Here is a 21,507-nt window from a genome sequence, read left to right as displayed (position 1 = left end):
TGGTTGTAACTTCAGCGCTGAACTCCTATAGATGAATGACTGTTAGAAGGTGACGTTTTCCACAACCATATGCTGCTTTACTGTACACATCCTGCCAACTATCACCTATAATATATACCACAGAGACTTGGTAGCTCTGCCCTCCAAAACAGCCTAGCAAGCTAATCTCTTCATGGGCAATTAGGGATAGACAATGCCCACGGAAGAACTGAAACAGAATTGTCTGGTTTGACCATTTGAATGTAAAAATACAGCTACTGTTCTCCAGCAACATCAGCCATACTCCAAAGCAAAATACCCCAGTGACAGTGAAGTGCTTTAGAACGTCTGGAGGTTGTGAAAGATGCGAGCAAAATGCCATTTTTCTCGAAGCCCAAGAAAACTCAATGCTCACTCCCCGCAGAAACAAATTAAAGAAGATGCCACACGGGTGAAGTCTAAAGCACATTTATTTTCCCATTTGTCTCCTTTCTCCTGATACAAAATCAGTAAGCTTTTAACAGCCTTAAAGAACAGTGAGGCCTAGCAAACCCCTCCAACTGACTGCACGCCTTCACTTTCTCATGCTGAAAGAAATCTCACACCCAGCGCTCGAAATTAACCGGATTCCCCCAGCCCCAGTCACAGCAAAACCAACAGTACGTTGAACCTGTCGAGAAAATATTTAATACAAAAAAACCAGGTCCTATGTTCTGGTTCGGGCCCTGAAGCAAATTGCGAGAGAGAGAGAGAGACAGCAGAATTAAGGGCCCCCTACTGATCCAAAAAATTGATCTCTCAAGAGTCACCTTCTCAGTTAATTTTGAATGAGGTTGTACAAATAGCCTCCCTCCACACAATAAACTGCTCCAGGAGAAGCACACAAATTTTGGAAATGAAACGTCCTGGTTAGTTGCAAACACATTTACTATCACAGCCAGTGAGCTTGCAGCTTCACAGTTAGCAGCATAAAATACAGTGAGAAAAAGGGAGCAAAAAAAAAAAACCTGGTCAATAAATACAGTTACCAACTCTAGTTGAGTGCGTTCCTGGAGGTTTCATCACATGATCTTCAGTTTCCAATTGCCCTCACCCAGCGAAAACTGCCGTTCTACCCCCCCAACCCTCCTCCAAAATATTTATGTCACTAATAAACTAGATGTGTTCAAAGAAAAAGAAAAAAAACTTTTAATGCAACCCATGATTTTTCTCCACGATTATTTGTAGCAATATCCAGAGGATTACTCTTTAATGCGTTCACAGCCAAAGACAGTTTTGCAAGTTTGATGGGACAATATATCACACAATACAACCCAAGCTACATTGGAGAAATCTTGAGGCCTGAGGCCTTGACAAGACAATGTATATTTACAAAATACAGCACAATATCTACAACAACAAGAAAAGCTTAATTAAACTTGATGCAAGTTATGAAAAAAAAATCAATGGCAAAGCAAACAAGATTCTTGCAACCAAGAGCTTGTAATCCCAATCCCTTTTTATTCCCCCCCCCCCCCTCCCATGCCATGTTTCTTTACTCGCTTCCTGATTAGTCCAATTAAATCAGAGCCAAAATAAAATTTAGTTTATAAAGAGAGAGGCCACATTTGTCAAGTCCCTCTTGTTCAGTTTATACCTTAAAAGGCTGTAAATCTAACAGTATTAACAAGAAGATATAAGCAATAGGAACTGTCTTAAACTGTTGGCCTCGTGTTAAAATCTGTGTAATGTGGCGCTAGGTTTAATTTACAAAAAAAAGGGTGTTTATAAGGCGTTGAGAGGTTTAGTGTGCTCATATTGAAAACGTGTGTGATTTGTGCCGGTCAGTGTGGTGATACACGAACAGGATAATATATTCTGTCTTATTTCTCCTTGAAAGAATAGGAACAACAACATTGTGGTACAAGCAAGGGGCTCGGTTACCCATTCTGAAACATTCCACTTCATACCTAGCGCTGGGAGTCAATACAATCAGCCCCCTTGACATTCTTCTTTTGCTGTTTTTGCAAAACAAAAAGAGACACAAACAGTTGTTAAACATTCAAAGAAAAAAAATCTTCGTGACAACGTCCCATTGACATCGGAGAGCTCTAGAATACCAATTGAACACTGACGGCAAAACGAGATTCATTTTCAGTCACTGCACTGTGCACTTTATAAACAAATATTATACAAACCACTGTCATCACAGCATACACTCATCTATCTTAGGTAGCAGTGAGATACACGTTGTTCTCATGCACTATGTTAGCGCAAACCAATAGGAAACGAAGTAGTGAACCCAACAAGTAATGTGCCAAGTCCAACTCTATATACACAGGAGATTAACTTCTGTTCGAGATCCATAGACAATAACTTGGACTTTCCCCTCTGCTCGGCTGCATTCCTGAAAACCCACGTTTGGTTTTTCCTCCTCTTTCACTCTTTCGTTCATCTATACATTCGGGACCTTTAGGCACTAGCTTCTCATCATTCCTTTATTTCTTAACGTGCATGTAATGACAAGTCAGAAGATAAGTGTGAATGGATAAATTCTACGATTTATTGGTGCATGGGCATAGAACGATCCCACGTTCTCCCCCCACGTTAGACAAAGGAGTTCATGGCATTGACCGGGGATGGGGCCTCGGAGCTCTCATTCCCCTCCACTGCTTCTTTTTCCTTTTTGCCGCTGTACTGTCCAATAAAAGAGCCGTCTTCGTTGAACTGACCTTCACCACCCTCACCGTAGTCAACCAGGCTGTCATCGCTCACACCCTTCTTAACTGTCCCATCGGAAGGCGTTCGGCTGCCTTTAAGGGGTTTGTGGTCCTCTGTGTCACTGCAAAGGAGGATCACGTTTAATAAAAGAGCAAGTATTCAAATGTGAACACAATGCAGAGCAGAACTACTAACTTACAGCGAGATCAATACCAATATTAGCAAACGTACGCAATTATCAAGCTCAACCATCTGAACAAATGGGGAGCCATTCTCATGGCACACTCCATTATGACACATCACATCTAAAGTGCAAGGTGTCGCCACACATCATCCAGTTCACTCAGTCACATATCTCACTCCGTACACCATCAATGGGTTACAGCTACAATTCAAGGCATTTCAAGGTAGGAAGGGATCATGGAAATGAAGGTGAGCAGTTCATGGCATGGTGCGTTTCACTATCTAGGAAAGGATGGCAGCACTTATCAAACGAGAAATGGCACATTTGGAATGTCCTTTTCTAGCCCAGGGTGAACCTCTAGCTGTGGCCACGTTATTCCTTCACAGGCATCTCAACGACAAAAGTCAGATTGGAACTACAGCCTAGCTTCCTTATTGTCTTGTTGAGCCGTTTGTAAATCAACTGTGATGCAAAGCAGCAACTAATATTAATTGGGGCTACGCAAATATATCTGGCCTTTGGGCTGGAAAAGGGACGATGACTGTTAGCAGAAAGACACACCAGCAGGGAAGTTATGTGCAAATGGGAAAGAACATGGAGACTGGTCTGAAATGAAGAGTTTTGAGTTGAGCTCATTCCATGAAAGTGGAAATGTTAAGCAAATGCTATAGGGGGCATTCAAATCATTCAGAGTTACTCAAGGCATGCCAGACTTTCAGTTGCCACCTTACCTTTCCAGAGACCTACATTTTCCATTAAAGAATGCAGAAGGAATAAATGAAAACAGTCAGGAGAAACAGCAAAGTCGGTCTGTTGTCAGGCGCGCGTAATTCTTGGACCACCGGCCCCAGTTTTTAATAGGAGAGTACATCTAAAAGCTGCATTAGTAAGAGGGGAGAGAAGAGACCAACAGAAGGCAAACACATGTGAATACAATCTTTGCTCTCCCACTGTACTGAGGGTACTCCACGAGCAGACAAGCAAGGAAGACCTGAAGGCTTGTCTAACTGAGCATTTACTGATACGCCTCCCACACTTACAAGTTTGGCAAGACTCCCTCTAGGATGCTGCAAGAGTAGGGTCTCCCTTGGATGCCGACACTTTCCAACCCAAGTTCATTCTTCCCCATGATCAGGGGAAGGAAACCCTAACCCAGCAATTTATGCTGAAGGGCCAAAGCTAACCATGGTGCTCTGTAATACATCAGCAATAATCTTTCTTTAATAGAAACAGAATTCATGAGCAAGCCTGCTGATGATCACACCTTAAATGGATGACTGGCTTGCATCAATTTTGTTCAACTACAGTGAGAACATCTCACACTTATAGAAAGAACCCCACAGCATCTCACGGTCAATGAAGTTGTTTTGAAGTGTCAGGGCAGTGCAGGAATCACAGAAGCCAACTTTCACACATCAAGGCCCTACCAACAGCAATAATGAATGACTAGATCCTCTAGGTGTGTTGGAATTTTTTTTATTCATTGGATGAGGGCGTCACTGACCAGGCAGCATTTATTGCCCATCCCTAATTGCCCAGAGGGCAGTTAAGAGTCAACCACATTGCTGTGGGTCTGGAGTCACATGTAGGCCAGACCAGGTAAGGATGGCAGTTTCCTTCCCTGAAGGACATTAGTGAACCAGGTGGGTTTTTCTGACAATCGGCAATGGAGTCAAGGTCATCGTTAGACTCTTAATTCCAGATATTTGTTGAATTCAAATTCCGCCATCTGCTGTGGCGGCATTCGAACACAGGTCCCCAGAACATTATCTGGGTCTCTGGATTAACAGTCCAGATAATACCACTAGACCATTGCCTCCCCTCATAGTCTTGATAATACCAAAACTCTCAAACTCCAACCCAAGTGCATGTGCAATCAACTAAGAAAGAAAATTATTCCTCAGCTGACGTCGCTGGGACACCAATTCCAAAAGTAACAGGTCTTGTGATGTGCACCAAACATCAAGTAGCTAGAAGGACACGAATGAAGGACAGGCACATGGTCAGAGGTATCATTTTCCTTACACAAACGTTGTCGATTACCCTAATGGGCGTAACTTTTGTTGGAACATTAAGCCACGGAGACCGTAAAAATTCAGACTCCCAGTCTTGTTCTCAGTTAGGTGATCTCAGCCAAGCCGTCACTACTTGTTCTCAATACCTGTCAGTGATATGATTACTGCTGCTGTGAAATTCATGCGGGGCTAGGAAAGGACTGGGCCCAGCCTTGATGGTTCCTACAGTCAACCAGCCAGCCGAGATTGACGGTCATGATTTACCTCGGCAGGAACAGGCCGCCCTGTGGTACTACGCCCCCACCTCAAGAGTTTGGAATCATTAAGGAAGGAAGAGGAAAGCATCAAGCATTGGATCTAAGGTTACCACATGGAGCACAGGTAGGACACCAGCTTACAGCCTACAGGAGGCCAATAACCTTAGCAACTAGCAGCTCCAGTCATATCCCATACAAACATATGAATTAGAAGCACAATGAGGCTATTAAGCCCCACAAGTCTGCTCTGCCACGTAATAAGATCGTGGTGGAACTGACTGTTTCCTCAATTTCATGGTCCTGCCCACCCCCAATACTCTGACTCTTTTGGTCAGTCAAGAATCTACCTACCTCTGCCTTAAAAACATTCAGTGTCCATTGAATCTACTGTTCTTTGGGGAAGACAGTTCCACAAAGTCAGGCACGATGGAGAAAAAAAGAATCACTCCTCATCTCTGTTTTTAGATGCGAAGCCCTTTCTTTTTAAACTGCGCTCCCAATACTAGTCTAACCAACATCCTCTCAGCATCCACGCCACCAAATCCCCTCAGGATCTCACAAGTTCTCTCTCAGTCTTCAAAAATGGAATGAATACAGACTCAACTTGTCGAACATTTCCTCATAAGATAACCATCTCCCAATCCCCTCAGGATCTCACAAGTTCTCTCTCATTCTTCAAAAATGCAACGGATACAGACTCAACTTGTCGATTATTTCCTCATAAGATAAACGTCTCCCTATCCCAGGAATCAGCTGAATGAACACTCTCCAGACTGTTTCCTCATGCAGTTATGTTCTTTCTTAATGAGGAGACCATGCCTGTATACTGCACTCCAAACGTAATCTCACCAATGCAGTGGGCAACTGCAGCAAAACATTGCCACTTTTATCCCCAGTCACATGCTCCATCTTTTGCTAGTTACTAAACAGCCACATTCAAAATGATGTTATATATCCTCACAAATCAGAACTGTTCATAAATATGGCTACCAGCTTTCAAAAAAATTATTTTAAGAGCTACACGCTCTTAATTGCAATTAACTAGAACTAGGGGGAATAGCCTCAAAATAAGGAGGGGCAGATTTAGGACTGAGCGGAGGAGGAACTTCTTCACCCAAAGGTTTCTGAATCAGTGGAATTCCCTGCCCAGTGAAGCAGTTGAGGCTACCTTGTTTAATGTTTTTAAGGCAAAGACAGATAGATTTTTGAACAGTGAAGGACTTAAGGGTTATGGTGAGCAGGCGGGTAAGTGGAGCTGAGTCCACAAAAAGATTAGCTGTGATCTTATTGGAGCAGGCTCGAGGGGCCAGATGGCCTACTCCTGCTCTTATTTCTTATCTTCTTATGAATTGAATGTTGTCAAATGACAGAAAAAAGTGAGGAAGAGAAAAAACGAAATAGGGTCGAATATCTTCATCCCAATCAAGAAAACAATTCAGGAAAGATTTCAACACTGTTCAGGATGAAGCCCTGTAAGCATTGAGAACAGAAGGTAAAGGCCAAATGATCGAAAGACCAGAAGTCATTTTCTGCTCCTGCACTCTCGGCAGTGTTAACTCTCACTTGGGGAAAGGTCTTCATGAATCATTATTCAGGGCCAGGTGACTAAATAGACAAGCTGTTAAGGTAGGGAAAGAACCACAACCAGATCAACCAATGCTGTCCACACCTGTACTCTTTCTAACAATTGACAATGGATGATCATAAACATTGATTTACCTACTTCTAATCCCAATGCTTGGTTGAGGTCAGCCAACTCAGTACAGTGTTAACCAGGGCTGTTCAGTTTACATGTCTCATCGTCACTGTCTACTGTGTTATGGCTGCTACTTCAAGTCGAGCTGTTGATAAATACAACTGCACACTGAACTCATAAAATGCACCTCGTCTTGTCAACTGCTGGAAGGCATGAATCAGAAACTTTACCCATTTGCCTTCTCGAACTGCTTTTAGCAGCTTTGAAACAACTTGTGGCTCATTTCCAGATTACTTTTATAGGAATCAAATTCCAATTTCAACTGCTGCACACTTCAAAAGCACTTCAATGGCCATACAGTACTTTGAGTATTCGGAGGTAAAGGAACTATATATTGTTACACAAGTATGGCATTTGCAATTGATTTTTTTCTTCCCTTTTAGTGACACTTCAGTGCCAGATTTTTGTGTGAGAACTCATATGGATCACGAATGCTCAAATTTGCTTCATGTTGGGCACCCAGAGCCAGCAGAAAGGAAAGTCCAACAGGTTATTAATGCACTTCCTCAGTATGACGGAAGGGAGAAAGTCGTTCCCAGATTTGTTGGTGACATTGAGTGGCAGGGCATCAGAATTGCCCCTATATTTTCATTATGGTCAAACTTGTCCCTATCTTGGACATAAATCAATCCAATTGGAATGCGAAGAGCCCTCAAGACGTCTAGATGTTAGATAACATTGAACTGCAATTTTAAACCTAAGTTAGATAGGAATTAATATGTGCATTGCTGGCATGATACCTCGGGTATATAAACTCCAAACTAAAAGCACCAAGACCTGAATTCATCTTCTACCAACGTTTTTAATTCCCAACAACTACGTGATCTGTCTCCTTTCATCGCCTTGCCCCTCACTCCACACTTCTGCTTATCTTTCCAATCATCAGAATTCACACTGGGTACAATTGAATACTGATCCCAGCAGAGATGCTCACATACAAATAGGTCTGTTATTGCTGACAAAAAAATTCACACATTGGATGCTACAGAAGTGTTGGCATTCAATGCACCTCAAGTGAGACTAAATATGAAAGTCAGTTGGCAGATCTTCATTGTTCTGAAATCTTTCCTTTCAGACTTGCCTCAGTTAACACACCATATGTTGTTTTCACGATTAGCAAAGCGCTGTCCTAGGAAAAGAAAGAAACTGGGGAAACGAATGGTGAATTTTCCTTTTTTCACCCCCTCAACAGGATTCTCTCCAATTTTTTCCCCCCTTTATTTGACTAACCCTGTCCTTCTGCTCCGTCTCTTGGCCACTTAACCCCTCTAAGGTGCTGGGGTTGGGGAAAAGGGGGAGTAGCATGGGAACTTATTCACATGGAAGGTGAAGTACTGTTCTATAACCAGGGATCCAACAAAGGACTCGTGAAGCATTGATAAATTAATTAGTGGGACTGAGAGGAAACAAATCAATTGAGGGAAAAGAGCAGGGACTCTGAATAAAATATTGAAATAGTGAATACTGAATAAAGTGTGGAAGCCTGATTGAGGAGAATTTAAAATTCTAAGTATGCAAATTACTCAAGTTGACAGTATGAAGTGAAATTCTTCACCTCAATTTATGATGGAAACTATATTGAGTCATTCAAATTTCAAATAATTCCGACGTGACAAGGTCTCACTTGAAGCTATGATTAGGTTGAAATAATTGAACAGAAATTTTACATATAATTGTGGCTCGCACTTTGCATTTTACCAGAACTCCCAATCAGCTTGGTTACAATCTCATTTTTTTGTTTGCTTTTAAGGTTTGCCCTAAGAACAGACTGGAGATCATACCTCACTGCTCCACATTGCGGAATTCTACTAATCCAGGTGACCCTCACTTTCCAATTTTGATTGCCAATTACCCCAAAAGTGGTCAAACTCTCAGCATGGTGTTGTCCTGTGTGTGTGTGTGTCTGGGCCTAGCTGAATTGGCCACCACCCATTGCTCAGCTGATTGATAACTCCAGCATCTTTGCTGTTTAGATCGAGTGACGAGAAATGCTTTGCACTTTGATTCATGCCAACATTAACAGAGAGCTACTATGTGAAGTCAAAGTGAGCAGAGGGGGGTAACTGAATGAATAATTGGAGGACAGATACAAAGAACAACTTCATTTGGTTTTTCGAAGCAAAAAGGTGGTGTATTTGGTGAGAAGGCCTGTAATCCTTCACCTTTGACATGGTTGGATTATTTCGTTCCCTCTTTGAGGAACCATTTGTGTTCTGACAATTAAACAATGCAAAAACCAAGCAGTACGTTCTAGCTAACAGAGCAGCTATGACCCAGGAGTGTTTATACATATTAGCAGAAAGATGCGTGACATGGCCTACTGGTGACATTTGCTCCGGATCTGAGAGGGAGGAACATTAGCAACAACTGAATTGAGAAGTCAAGGGAGTGAAGTCAGCCATTCAACCCTCTAATTTGTTCTGCTGTCCAGTTAAATATGGCTCTTTTTTAAATCTTAATTACACCTAACCACCCTGGTTCCATATCCTGCATCGTTCTTCCATTATATCTTAAAAAAAAAAGTCCTTCTCAATTTTGAGATTGTTCAGGTTGGATGACAGGGAGAAAATTTTTCCAACATTTTATGTGAAGTGCTGGAACAGCAGGGATTTAATTTTAAGTTTATCCCCACTTCTTCTTGCTATTGTCCCATCAGACGAGATAATCGCTCCCCATTTTCTCCTGTCAATTATCAGTTTAAATGCCTTTCGCTGTATTTAACTCTTTGAGCTGCTGCATTCCCTCCGAAGTCAACAAATATCTTCCTTTGCTGTGGTGCTCACAACTGAAAGCACAAACCCAACAGAGATCTAACCAAAACTTCATTCACCTGCAGCGTAACCCCACCTCTTTCGCTCCAATCTTTTGGAAAACATTCCTTCTTTTTTTTGTTTTGAGTGCCTTGGCTATCCACTAGTTTTTTTTTTAAAGGCAGTTTAGTATTTATTATTATCAGCACATCAGCTGCAAGTGCTTCGCTCCTCCAGAATTCCCAGCTTCTCGCCATTTAGAAAATACACAAATTGGTTTTTTCACATGTCCAAAAATAATGACCTCACATTTCCATATAATTAGAAGAATTCAGAATTAGAGGGATCCTGGTATCAGAACAACAAGTAGGCCCAGACAATCTTGATTCTTCAGCTGGTTAAGGCACTGAGTTGGAAGGGTACGTATGAAGCTGATGATCTTCGGCAAGGCCAGAATCAGTGTCAGTGCTCCTACTTGGAGAAGGGACATACCACCTGGAGTTCACCTGTCTGCTCGGTCCACTTGTGGACCATGGAAGAGGAAAGGGCTTGTCTATGTCAGCAGTGTTTGAACAACAGGGGGCAGTGTCCAGCTTCACACATCAACGCTGGCTGCTTGAGGGAGGGTACTGTATGGTGAGGAACAACTGGGGAAGTATGTTACTGCCAGTAGCCAATGTCTACAAGTCAATGTCCTAGACACCCTCCAGTGTCTAGGAGGGTGTGCTGAATATGTGAAGAACAAAGATGATGGATATTAAAGGCTCTCCATCTTTGGATGTGTGTATGTGTCTGTATTTGCGTGTAGATTTGTTTTTGTCTCCTCTGTGTAGGTGTAAGTTTATGTATCTGTGTGCGTGGAGTCTGTACTTACATTAGCATGTTTGTGTCTGTCTTTGTATAGATGTGTCTCTGTGTGTCCCTAAATACACATAGGTGCATGCATGAGGGTCGATGTGTTTGAATCTGTGAGAGAGCCTGTGTATCTCTGTATATGTGTATCTTCCATACTGATAATTCCTGTGGGTGTAAAGTGCTGAAAACCAACTCGTGTGCTAAAAGAAAGATTACAAATCAATTCTCAGAGGTTTAATCAACAATAGTAGAATCAAGTTAAAAGTCCAACATATTCAATTGAGTTTCAGCTTTCCAGACAAGCAACATTATAGGCCAAAAACATTACGCAGTGCCAAGCAGCACCAACACATTTACCCTTCATTTCCATTAGGATGCAACAATCCTGATTTCCTTGTCAAAACCTTCTCCCTCCCCCACCCTCTCTCTCCCCCTCCTCCGCCACCGTTCCGCATTTACGCCCTCTGAATATATTGGCCGATGCTCGGGCTCTCCCTGACCGGCAGTGATATCTTGTATCGCACCCACCCACCCACCCAACCAACCATTCTTTATTTGAGGCTCAACGGAGGAAGTCGTGGCAGGTTCGTTGGCTGTGAAAGCATCAGATCCAACCACTGAGCTGTCTCCCAGGGACTGAAGCGGTAGCCCCCACTATCACAATAAAAAAAGTCCCTTCAATGAATAAATTGTTGCACCCTAAAGTTTTGTAGAAATAGCTAGGCATTATCAATGGACAGCAACATACAGCTAATTATACATATATCCATAGTATCTCTGTTATGTATGTATCTTTAAATAATTAGCAGTAATGCACATCAACAGTACAAAGCTTACAGGGCTTAGTTCTCATACAAAACGGGAAAGAAATTCAAGTACAGGTATAAGAGGTATAAGAGAATTACAAGAACACATAAGGCTTCAATATGACAATAATCCTTTGGCACTGTATTGGAGATGGTGCTCTTCACTGCTTCAGATGCGCTTATTATGTATTTAAAAGGACAGAGTCTTTTTGAAAAACCATTTTTTGTTTAAAGATTTGCCAAACGTACACCAACCAACATGGGTGTAATGGAAAGGGCACACAGCTCTCCTGTCTCTGGTGCAGTACACAGAACCCCCCCCCACCCCCTCTCCTGTGAGGGACGGACCAAGAATCCCTCCTCTTTAAAGGAATGTAGACAGTGACCCCTTTCCTCTTTAGAGAATGCACCCAAAGCCTGTTCCCCTGTAAAGGAACCAATGTCTGTCCAAGTGTCTTTCCATATCAGTCACAATGCTCAATCCCACTTCTCCTGTGATAGGACAGAGCTCCCACCAATACCCTCCTCTTGATCGGAACACACCGCCCAATCCCAACCCTGCTGCTTTCACATGAATATGCACATGCTCACTCACTTGCATACGCACCCATTGACTAACTCATCACTGGGAGTAGGATTCCTCAGCTGGGAGTAAGGATCCATTAGGAACCCTCTCACTTTAGTAACTCGGAGTAAACATACCAAGGCACTGGAGCAACTGAAGAAATTGAAGGTACCTTGCTCCCTGCAAAAGCATATTCAGAGAAACGGGCAGTAGAAAGTCCTGAAAACATAGGACAGAAATATGAGCCTTCAGCTTCAAAGAGATCTTTGAACATCTGATCTACGCAGTCACAATCTCAAGGAAATACTTCAAAGAAAGATTCTTTCAGGTTCTACAGGAAAAGTTTGATGATTGAAGAAGAGATTTTCTTGGCACTGAGCTAGAAGTTAGACTCTGAATGCAAGTCTGTATGTACAGTTTTATTTTTAACGAGAGATTGTTGAGAGAGATATATTGCTAAATCATTTTGTATTGTCCTGACAAGTGCAAAGACAAGAATTCTGAATTTCAAATCGTTACAATGATCCACATTTTTCTTGATTTACTCTCAAACATATGCTTCAGAACCTCTCTCAATCCCAGCACGCTGACACTGTGGGACAGTTTAAATTTTCAGTGGCCAATGGACCAGGTCCCTTGGACAATATAAGAACGTCTCTGAGTTCAAGTCAGAAACAATAATTAGCAAGATTGTTACTGTCAAAAGGTTGGACAGATTAAAACCAGAAGGTGACAGCCAATGCCAGAAACAACATGGTGTAGCTTATCTCACACTCAACAGCAACACTCCAAAACCTCTCCAACCTATAAGTGGAAGCCAATGTGATAAAGAATCCCAGCGGCTGTGCAGTGTAAAGGAAATGCTGCTGACAACCTTAGGTTATCAATGGCATTTCTGAAGAGAGTGGGTTCACAAGTCATAGAAGAGAATCCCTGCAATGCAAAAAGCAGCAGTTCGGCCCATCAAGTGTGCATTGACCCTCTGATGACCATCCACCACCTTGTATTTTCCCCACGGCTAATCCACCCAGCCTGCTCATCTCTGGACTAAAGGGGCAATTTAGCACGGCCAATCCACCTAAGCTGCACATCTTTGGACAGTGGGAGAAAGCTGGAGGAAACCCACGCAGACACAGGGAGAACATGAAAACCCCATGCAGTCACCTGAGGCTGGAATCGAACCCATGTCCCTGGCACTGTGAGGCAGCAGTGCTAACTACTGAGCCACTGTGGTGCCCAAAAATCATTCTAGCCAAAAGTCATTCTATTTAAAAAAAATCAAAGCAATTGGCAGTCCCATTCCCTTGTAGCTCCGGGCAATGGCTATGCCTTGGAAGGTTTATCCCAACAAATAATATCACAGGAGGAAAGGGCGCTGGCTGATTCTCAAGCCAATTTTGATTGGAATCATTACAAACTTTCCACATGGCTAGAAAGTGATCAATCTTCGAAACCTGCTGCATCAGTGTGTCAGGGGCTAACAGGTCAATTGCAGACGGGAGGGAGGTCAATGTGTCAGGGCAAAGGGTCATTCCAGAGGGCACTGTGTCAGGGCGAAGGGCTGTACCAGGTGGCAAGTGAGGGCAACGTATCAGGGTGAAGGGTCATTCCAGAGGGCAATGAGTCAGGGTGAAGAAGTGAGGGCTGTATGACAGGGGGTGAAGGGTCATTGGATATGAATCCAAAACTGTTGAGGTGAAACTGGTGACTATTGAAAGGTTCCACAATTGTTACGATCTATTTATTAAGACTGAAGTTGCCAAGCTGAATTGAAATTTAGAGATTTTGTCATAAATTGAACAGATTAATTTTAGGAACACACAAGAGCATTGTTTCAAAATAATGCACTGAATTGAGATTTGAAGAGCAGTATTGCCATGGAAGGATACAGTAATATTAAGAAAACATTTACCAGGATGTTGCTGGGACTGGAGGGCTTGAGTTATAAGGATCGGCTGGATAGGCTGGGACTTTTTTCGCTGGAGCATAGTAGGTTGAGGGGAGACTTGAGGTTTATACGATCAGGAGGGGTATAGATACAGTAAATAGCAGGTGTCTTTTCTCTAGGGTGGGGGAGTTCAAAACAAGAGGCATTTTTTAAGGTGAGAGGAGAAAGATTTAAGAAAAAAGATGAAGGGCACTTTTTTCACACAGAGGGTGGTTCGTGTGTGGAATGAACTGCTAGAGGAAGCGGTAGATGCAGGTGCAGTTACAATATTTCAAAGACATTTGGACAGGTACATGAATAGGAAAGATCAAGGAATGTGGGCCAAATGTAGGCAAATGGGACTAGTTTAATTTGGGAAATGTGATCAGCATGGACAAGTTGGACTGAAGGGTCCGTTTCCTTGCCAAACGACTGACTCTAAATCAAGGTGCGTTTGAATAAAAATGAAAAGACGCCAATCAAACCTGTCCTCCCCAAAGTTACATGAAGACAATGTTCAATTGCCTTAAATAGCTTTATTCCCGACTCCTGCATCCACCCCTTTCTCTCTCTCTGGAGGCACCTTGTGAGGCGTTCAAGTGTATTCACACTTAGTCCTATTTCTCAAACTCCTGAGGTGAGGGAAGGGGACCGACCACCATTCTGTATGTGCTAAATGAGTCAGTTTACTTGACAACACTTCATTAAATCCTGTTTCAGGCCAGCTATTCTAATTCAGTTTCAAAGTTTGACAATCTTTTACGACGGTTTCGTACGATGATTGGCAGTAAAAGTCAACAATTACAACAGATTTTACCCAAGCACGAGTTTTCTCTATGAAACGAGCTCACACTAAAAGCATTTGGACCTCATGCCTTTATTGAGCAGTAAAATCAGTTCCACAGGCCTGCACTGGAGTATTCCCCTTAGGCCACACCTCAAAAATATGTACAGCTAGGCCCTGTGCCATGCAGAATAGCCCACACAGCAACTGCAACCCCTGTTTGCAGCGAGTGTAGACCCATTCTCTTAGAATTTCACAACAATACCCAGAAATAAAATGAGACCATTTCATTTCTTCTTCTCCAGGTCTCCATCATCTTCACCTGTTTCAGTACTCAGTGACTGTCATCCTCCAACTTTGTTCCAATACTCATCTTCCCACCAACTCTACAGTCCCCCTGAATCCTTCATAATCATACATCTCGCCCTGCGTCCTGCCTCTTCAAAGCACTATTCCGCACTCAAACCCAACACCCATCTTGCTCTGTTCCAATACCCAGAGCTCCTGACCATCAACCATGCTCCCTAAAACTCTCACCTATACTCACCACCCCTAACAATGCCTACTTCGCCTTGTCCAGACCAACTCTACCACACATCCATGATGCAGGACCCAGACTCTAGGTTTTAAAAGTAAGGTGTTTACTTCTGCTGCAGAACAAATCCCTGATGTACGCAAGGATGCAGCTTTTAAGCACTTGTTTCATTCATTTACAGGATGAGGGCATCACTGGCTAGGCCAGCCTTTATTACCCATCCCTAAGGGAAGTTAAGAGTCAACCACAGTGCTGGAGTCACATGTATTCTAGATTGGGTAATGATGACAGTTTCCTTCCCTAAAAGGAAAGGGCATTAGTGAACCAAATGGGTTTTTTCCCCCCAACAATTAACATTGTCATCATTAGACTCTTGATGCCAGATTTTTTTTTATTGAATTCAAATTCCACTCTCTGCCATGGTGGGATTTGAACCCAGGTCCACAGAACATCACCTGGGTCTCTGGATTAACAGTCCAGTGATGAATACCACTAGGCCATCGCCTCCCCTACTTTGTGACAGGTCTACACGTGTTGGCAATGTCCATTCCTCAATTAAGTGACGTTGGCTACATTCAACACAAGAAAGTGTACTCAATGTATCAGTACTAATACAATCCCAGGCCTTAACAAGCCTACAATAAATCATTAACAACTCTCTCCAGTCGCCAGATGTAACTGGTTCTAGTCCAACTGTACTCCCAGCACTATCTACAGAGTAGTTAAAAGCAACTTGTATCCATGTACTGTCCTTAAGTTAAAAGAGCATCCCAAAAGTGTTAAAGAACATTATAAAACAAAGCATAACATAGGGCTCTTCTGGTGCAGTGGTAGTGCTTCTACCTCTGAGCGAGGAGATCTGGCTCCAAGTCCCACCTACTCCAAAGGTGTTACATAGCATAAATGAACAGGTTGATTAAAAATATCGAAGGGGGTGGGCGGAACCTAACTCGGAGATCCAGAGGACACCATAGATCAAATGACCTAAATTTGGTCAAGGAGGTAAATTTCAGGAAGCAAGTGGGCTGGAAAGACGTAGGGAGCTTGAGGCACAAGCAACTGAAGACACGGCCATTAATGGTAAAGATCAAAAGACCGTAAGAAATAGGAGCAAGAGTAGGCTGCTCAGCCCCTCAATGTGGGAGACCAGCCGAGCATGCAGACAAACAGTTAAACCGCAAGATTTCGGCAGTAGGCAAACTAATACAGGGACAAACTTGAGCGATGGAGGTTGAAAAAGAAGCTCTTTGACACGGTGCAAATGAGAGGTCAGAAGCTCATTTCAGGATCAATTGTGATACCATTGAAATAAAGAAAATGGAGGTTTATAAGTGGAACTCAGCATGGATTTGTTAAAATAAAAGATGTTTCATTAGCTTGATTGAGACTTTCGTGAAGTGATGGAGCAGGTTTCACAGAATCAATGAGGTGATTTTCAAAAGACATATGAACAAGTATCACTCAATGCATTTATGACCCAAGTCAAAGACCATGGGATGAAAGGGCTTTGACTGTGTGGTTACAAAATCAGCTAAGGGATAGAAAGCAGAGTAGCAGCCAATCTAATTGTTCAGATTACAGGAAGATGTTCAGTGGTATACTTCAGGAACGGATATCGGCATCACTGCTTTTACAGTGGTGGTGGTGCTCAGAAAGACTGGTGAAATCGGCAGGTACACGGCAGATGAATTTGAATGATTTATTTTGAGACAATAGAAAAGGAAAATGTACACATTTGAAGTGGATGAAGTACCGGAGGCAGCCAAAAAACTCGAGAAGATAGTTAATCCAGGCACAATATGACCCTGAACTTTATAAAGTAGAGGCATAGAGTTCAAAATCAAATTAGGTCATGCTAAATCTTTATGAAACACTGATTACACCTCAACTAGTGTACTGTGGTTAATCCTCTGCACCACAGAATCAAAGTACAGACGAGGCCCCTCGTTTTTGCACCAACTAAACTATTCTAAGTTTACACGAGTCCCACTTTCCAGCACTTAGCCTTGAATGATATGACATTTCAAGTGCTCATCCAAGTATTTTTTTTAAATGTTGTGAGGTTTCCTGCCTCAACTACCCTCCGAAGGCAGTGTATTCCACATACCAACCACCCTCTCTCGTAAAAATGACTTTCCTCAAATCCCCTCTAAAACTCCTGCCTTTCACTTTAAAATTATGCCCCTTTGTTATTGACCCTTAACAACAGCTGCTTTCTATTCACCCTGTCCATGCCCTTTATAACATTATATACCTCTATCAGGTCACCTTTCAACCTTCTCTGCTCTAAAGAAAACAACCAGAGCTTATCCAGCCTCTCGTCATAGATAAACTACTTCCTCTTATTCCTGGTGAATCTCCTCTGCACCCTTCCCAGCACAGTCACATCCTTTTTATAGCCTGGTGACCAGAACTGGACACAGTTCTCCAGCTATGGCCTAAGCAAAGTTCTGTTCAGCTCCAACATGAATTCTCTGCTCTTACAGTCTATGCCATGATGGATAAAGGCAATTGCCCCATCCTGCCTTCTTAACCAGCCTTTTAACCTGCCCTGCTACCTTCAGGGATCTGTGGATAGGCACCCAAGATCCCTCTGTTCCTATGAGCTTCCTAGTACTTTAGGAAGATGGTTAAGCTTTTGGAGAAGTTAAGGAGGAGATTTATGAGTGAGATACTTGAGCAACATGCAGAAAATGGAGAAATTGAGGTTGGTCTGCTTTGAAGAGCAAAGATTAAGAGGAGATTTGATGGAGATATTCAAAATCATGAAGAGGTTTGAAAAGTAAACAAGGAGAAACTGCTCCCAGTTGAAAAGGACAGGAGTCAGGGGACACGGAGCCAAAGAACTGGCAAAGTTAATGGAGGTGACGTAAGGAAATTTTTGTAGACAGCAAGTTACCCTGACCTGTAATAAGCTGCCGATAGGGTGTGAAATCAGGTTCAAAGAAACCTCGCAAAATAAACTGGATGATATCATGAGAGAGAAAGTATTTGCTGGATACTGACAGAAGAGCTGGAGACTCCATGAAACTAATTGAAGAACGTAGAGGCACGAATATTTCTAAGATCTGTGGTGCTATGACTCACCTCCTGTTTTCAACATCTAAGTATGATTTCCATTTGCACAATTTAGACAATTCATGGCTCTAAACCATACTTGGCACACTAACCAGTTCACCACAGGCAAGTTATCTATACTTTCAAGTCAGGTGTAACATGCCCTGTGTTAAAACTGAAGGATGGCATTTTACATTTCCTGATGCATATCCAAAACAGTGCCCATCCAATCACCTATTTTTGTGCTCAAGGTTTTGCATTCATTACATTAGAGCATAAGCCATTCCCCAATGTACCCTTGCAACATCGTTCTACTTGTGCATCGTAGATGTTGGATTGGCCTTTGGAGTCAAGTTGTGAGTTACTCACCTCAGAATTTCCAGTCTCTGATCTGCTCTGCTGGCCAGTCTTTATTAGGCTGGTCCAGTTCAGTTTCTGATTAATGATAACACACAGAATTGTTGATTATGGGGAAGTCAGGGATGGCAGTGCCGTTGAATACCAATAGGAGATGGTTAGATTTTCTCTTATTGGATATGATCATTGTCTGGCACTTGTGTGGCAAGAACATTATCCAGTTCTTGCTGTGTATGGACAGTGACAACTTGAGTATTTGGGCAGTGATGTTGCACAATTAGCTATGAATATTCCCTATTCCCGATCTTATGGCAGTAAAAAGGTCATTGATGAAGCAGCTGAAGATGATTGACCCTAGGATACTACCACAAGGAACTCACAGCAATATCCTGGGGTTCTGGTGATGGCCTTCAATAATAGTGAACATTCTTTGTGCTGGGTTTGACTCTAACCAATGGAGAGCACTCACTGCCCCATATTCGCATTAGTTTCAATTTTGCTTAGGCTCAAGGGTGTTAAATGTCAGGGGCAGTCACTCTCACTTCACCTCTGCACTTCAGCATTTTTGTCCACACACCTAATCCTCATTATCTACAGGGAATCAGGACATGGATGTCCCACGGATAGTTTAAACTGCAGATGTTCATTGAATGGGAACCCCCTGTCTATCGTGGTGATCCATCGGGCCCTGTCAACGGAGAGGAAAAAAATAAGATTGCTTCTGGGGCTGAACTCAAGTACACGGATCTGTGTATGACCAGGATCAAATGAACCAATGCAGCCTGAGCGGCCCAGGCCAAACCCAAACTGAGCATTAGTGAGTGGCCATTCTGTTTAAGTGCCACTTGATAGCACTATCAACGCTACCTTCCATTACTTGGCTGATGATCAAGAGATTACAGATGAATGGTAATTGATGAGGATATACATGGGAATATTCCATTTTCAAGAACTTGGCTGGGCAGAAGACTTTGCAACATCTGGCGCACTCAACTATTTCTTGATATCACATGGAATGAGTTAAAATTGGCTGGAAACTTGTATCTGCGATGGTACAGACCTCATTCAGCATCTCTGGCTGTGAGGAGGCTCACAGATTCTATAGCCTTGACTTCCGTACTCAGGCTATCATTGAGGATGGGGCGTTTGTTGGACCTCTTCCTCCCATTCACAACTTTGATCGGATCTGTCATTTGTGGCATCCTCAGCAGTCTGCAACGTGTGGTTTCCACTGGTTGGCGTGCATTTAGTCCAATGTAGTAGCTTCACGCAACTGGCACCTCATTTTTAAGAACTAAGTTTGCTGCATTGAAATGATGGCAATGGTCGTGTAAGGGATATGTCAGGCCATAAGGCTACATCTCTTGGATGCACAACTTTGAGCTGCTGGATCTGTTCTGCATGTATCCTATTTGCAGGTCGATAGAGCCACCATAACATGATGGTAGCCTCAGTGTGAGACTTTGCCTCCGCAGGGACTGGGAAGTGGTGGTGATTCCTATCAATCTTCTAAATGCACAGAGCAGCTGCCACAATTGAAATCAAGAAAGTTGTATCATTCATAATCGTTCCTTCATCGCCTGCTGCAGAAGCAGCTATGTCCTTTAGGACTCAGCCAGTTCAGTTAGAGGTGGAGCCATCGATTAACTGTTGCTGATGGACAATGAACTCTTTCACCAGAGAGCATCCTGTGCCCTTGCTACCCTCGGTACTTCTTCCAATTTGTGTTCAACATGGAGAAGCTCCCATTCCTTAGTTGACAGAGGATGATGGGAGATATTTAGCTGGAGACTTCCTTGATTATGTTTGACCTAAGCTCTCAGGCTCGATGGGATCTGGAGTCTTTACAGTGAGGACTCCCATTGCCCCTCCATCCTGACTGCATACCGTTGTGCTGCCACCCCTGGGTCTGGCCTGCCCACACAACGTCTCCAAGCTACAGGTCGGAGAGTATGATTCATCTGTGGACAGCTTTAATTTTGGCACAAGAAGTCAGAAGGAGTTTGCAGAATCAACTGGACGTGGTACACCATTGTCATTTCTAGTGCCCTTTTTGATCATTTTATTAGTTCAACATTTTTTGGAGGGTTTTGATACAGCTGATGGCATGCTAGGCCATTTCAGAGGGCAGTTAAGAGTCAACCACATTGCTTTGGGTCTGGAGTCCCATGTAGGTCAGACTGGATAAGGATAGCAGATTTCCTTCCCTCAATGGGTATAGCAATCCATTGTTTCACCCTCCTTATTACAGACTTTCCTTTCATTCTACCATTGCACCGCAGACCACTGGGAACAGCAGGAGACCATTCAGTCCCTCGGGTCTATTCTGCCATTCAGTAGATCGTAAAATATTGTAGCTGAATTGAATTTCCTTGCTTTTGCTTCATATTTGGCACCGAATAACAATCTGATGATGTCACTTGAAAGATTCCAGCAATCAAAGGCTCTTGGCGAGGGAGTTCCAGATTTTGGACACACCGTGTCTGAACATGTGCTTTTTGGTTTTGTTCCTGAATTGTCTGAATCAAATTTTACAGTAGCGCTCCCTTGAAGTGATTTCACCCCTTGGCACAACTAAACTTTCCCGTACCAACCTTAACAAACTGAACCAGTTCGATTAATTCACATGAAACAGTCAGGGTTGGGTTCTTTATCTGTGACTGTTCTCCCCAAAGAGAGACTTTATAGCAAGGCCACAGTAAATAATAATAAACACACTGCTTCTTGCCATTCAACGAGCATGGCTTCCCTCAGGCACTGTTCCAGAGACACAAACTCCAAGAAACTACTACCTTGCCAAATCCACCCTCAAAACTCAAGGAGCAACTCTCCTCTCCTGCTAAATTTTCTCTGCTTTTGTCCCAATCCCTTTGATTCTCCTGTCTCCTGATTAGTGTCCAGTTTTCTACCCCACGGCCTGAGTATGGGAGGAAGGTCCTTCTTGATAGCATTCACTGTGGCCTTTTTCTCAACCTGACCT

General features: G+C 42.9%; 1 protein-coding gene across 5 annotated transcripts in view; it reads right to left on the bottom strand.

Moving 5' to 3' along the window:
* Positions 1-2,497: 2,497 nt before the first annotated feature.
* The window catches only part of nrcama (neuronal cell adhesion molecule a), a 358,574-nt gene continuing 339,564 nt past the window's right edge, over positions 2,498-21,507 (bottom strand). For all 5 annotated transcript variants that reach the window (XM_048607557.1, XM_048607553.1, XM_048607555.1 and 2 more), the window contains one exon: positions 2,498-2,800. In XM_048607557.1, the coding sequence (XP_048463514.1) occupies positions 2,566-2,800 (235 nt within the window). In that variant the 3' untranslated portion in view covers positions 2,498-2,565. The remainder of the gene's footprint in view (positions 2,801-21,507) is intronic.

This window comes from Rhincodon typus, chromosome 18 (genome assembly GCF_021869965.1).
Source record: "Rhincodon typus isolate 14 chromosome 18, sRhiTyp1.1, whole genome shotgun sequence".
NCBI classification, from domain to species: domain Eukaryota; kingdom Metazoa; phylum Chordata; class Chondrichthyes; order Orectolobiformes; family Rhincodontidae; genus Rhincodon; species Rhincodon typus.
The sequence above is the reverse complement of the archived record's forward strand: the minus strand, read 5'-3'. Positions and strand labels throughout refer to the sequence as shown.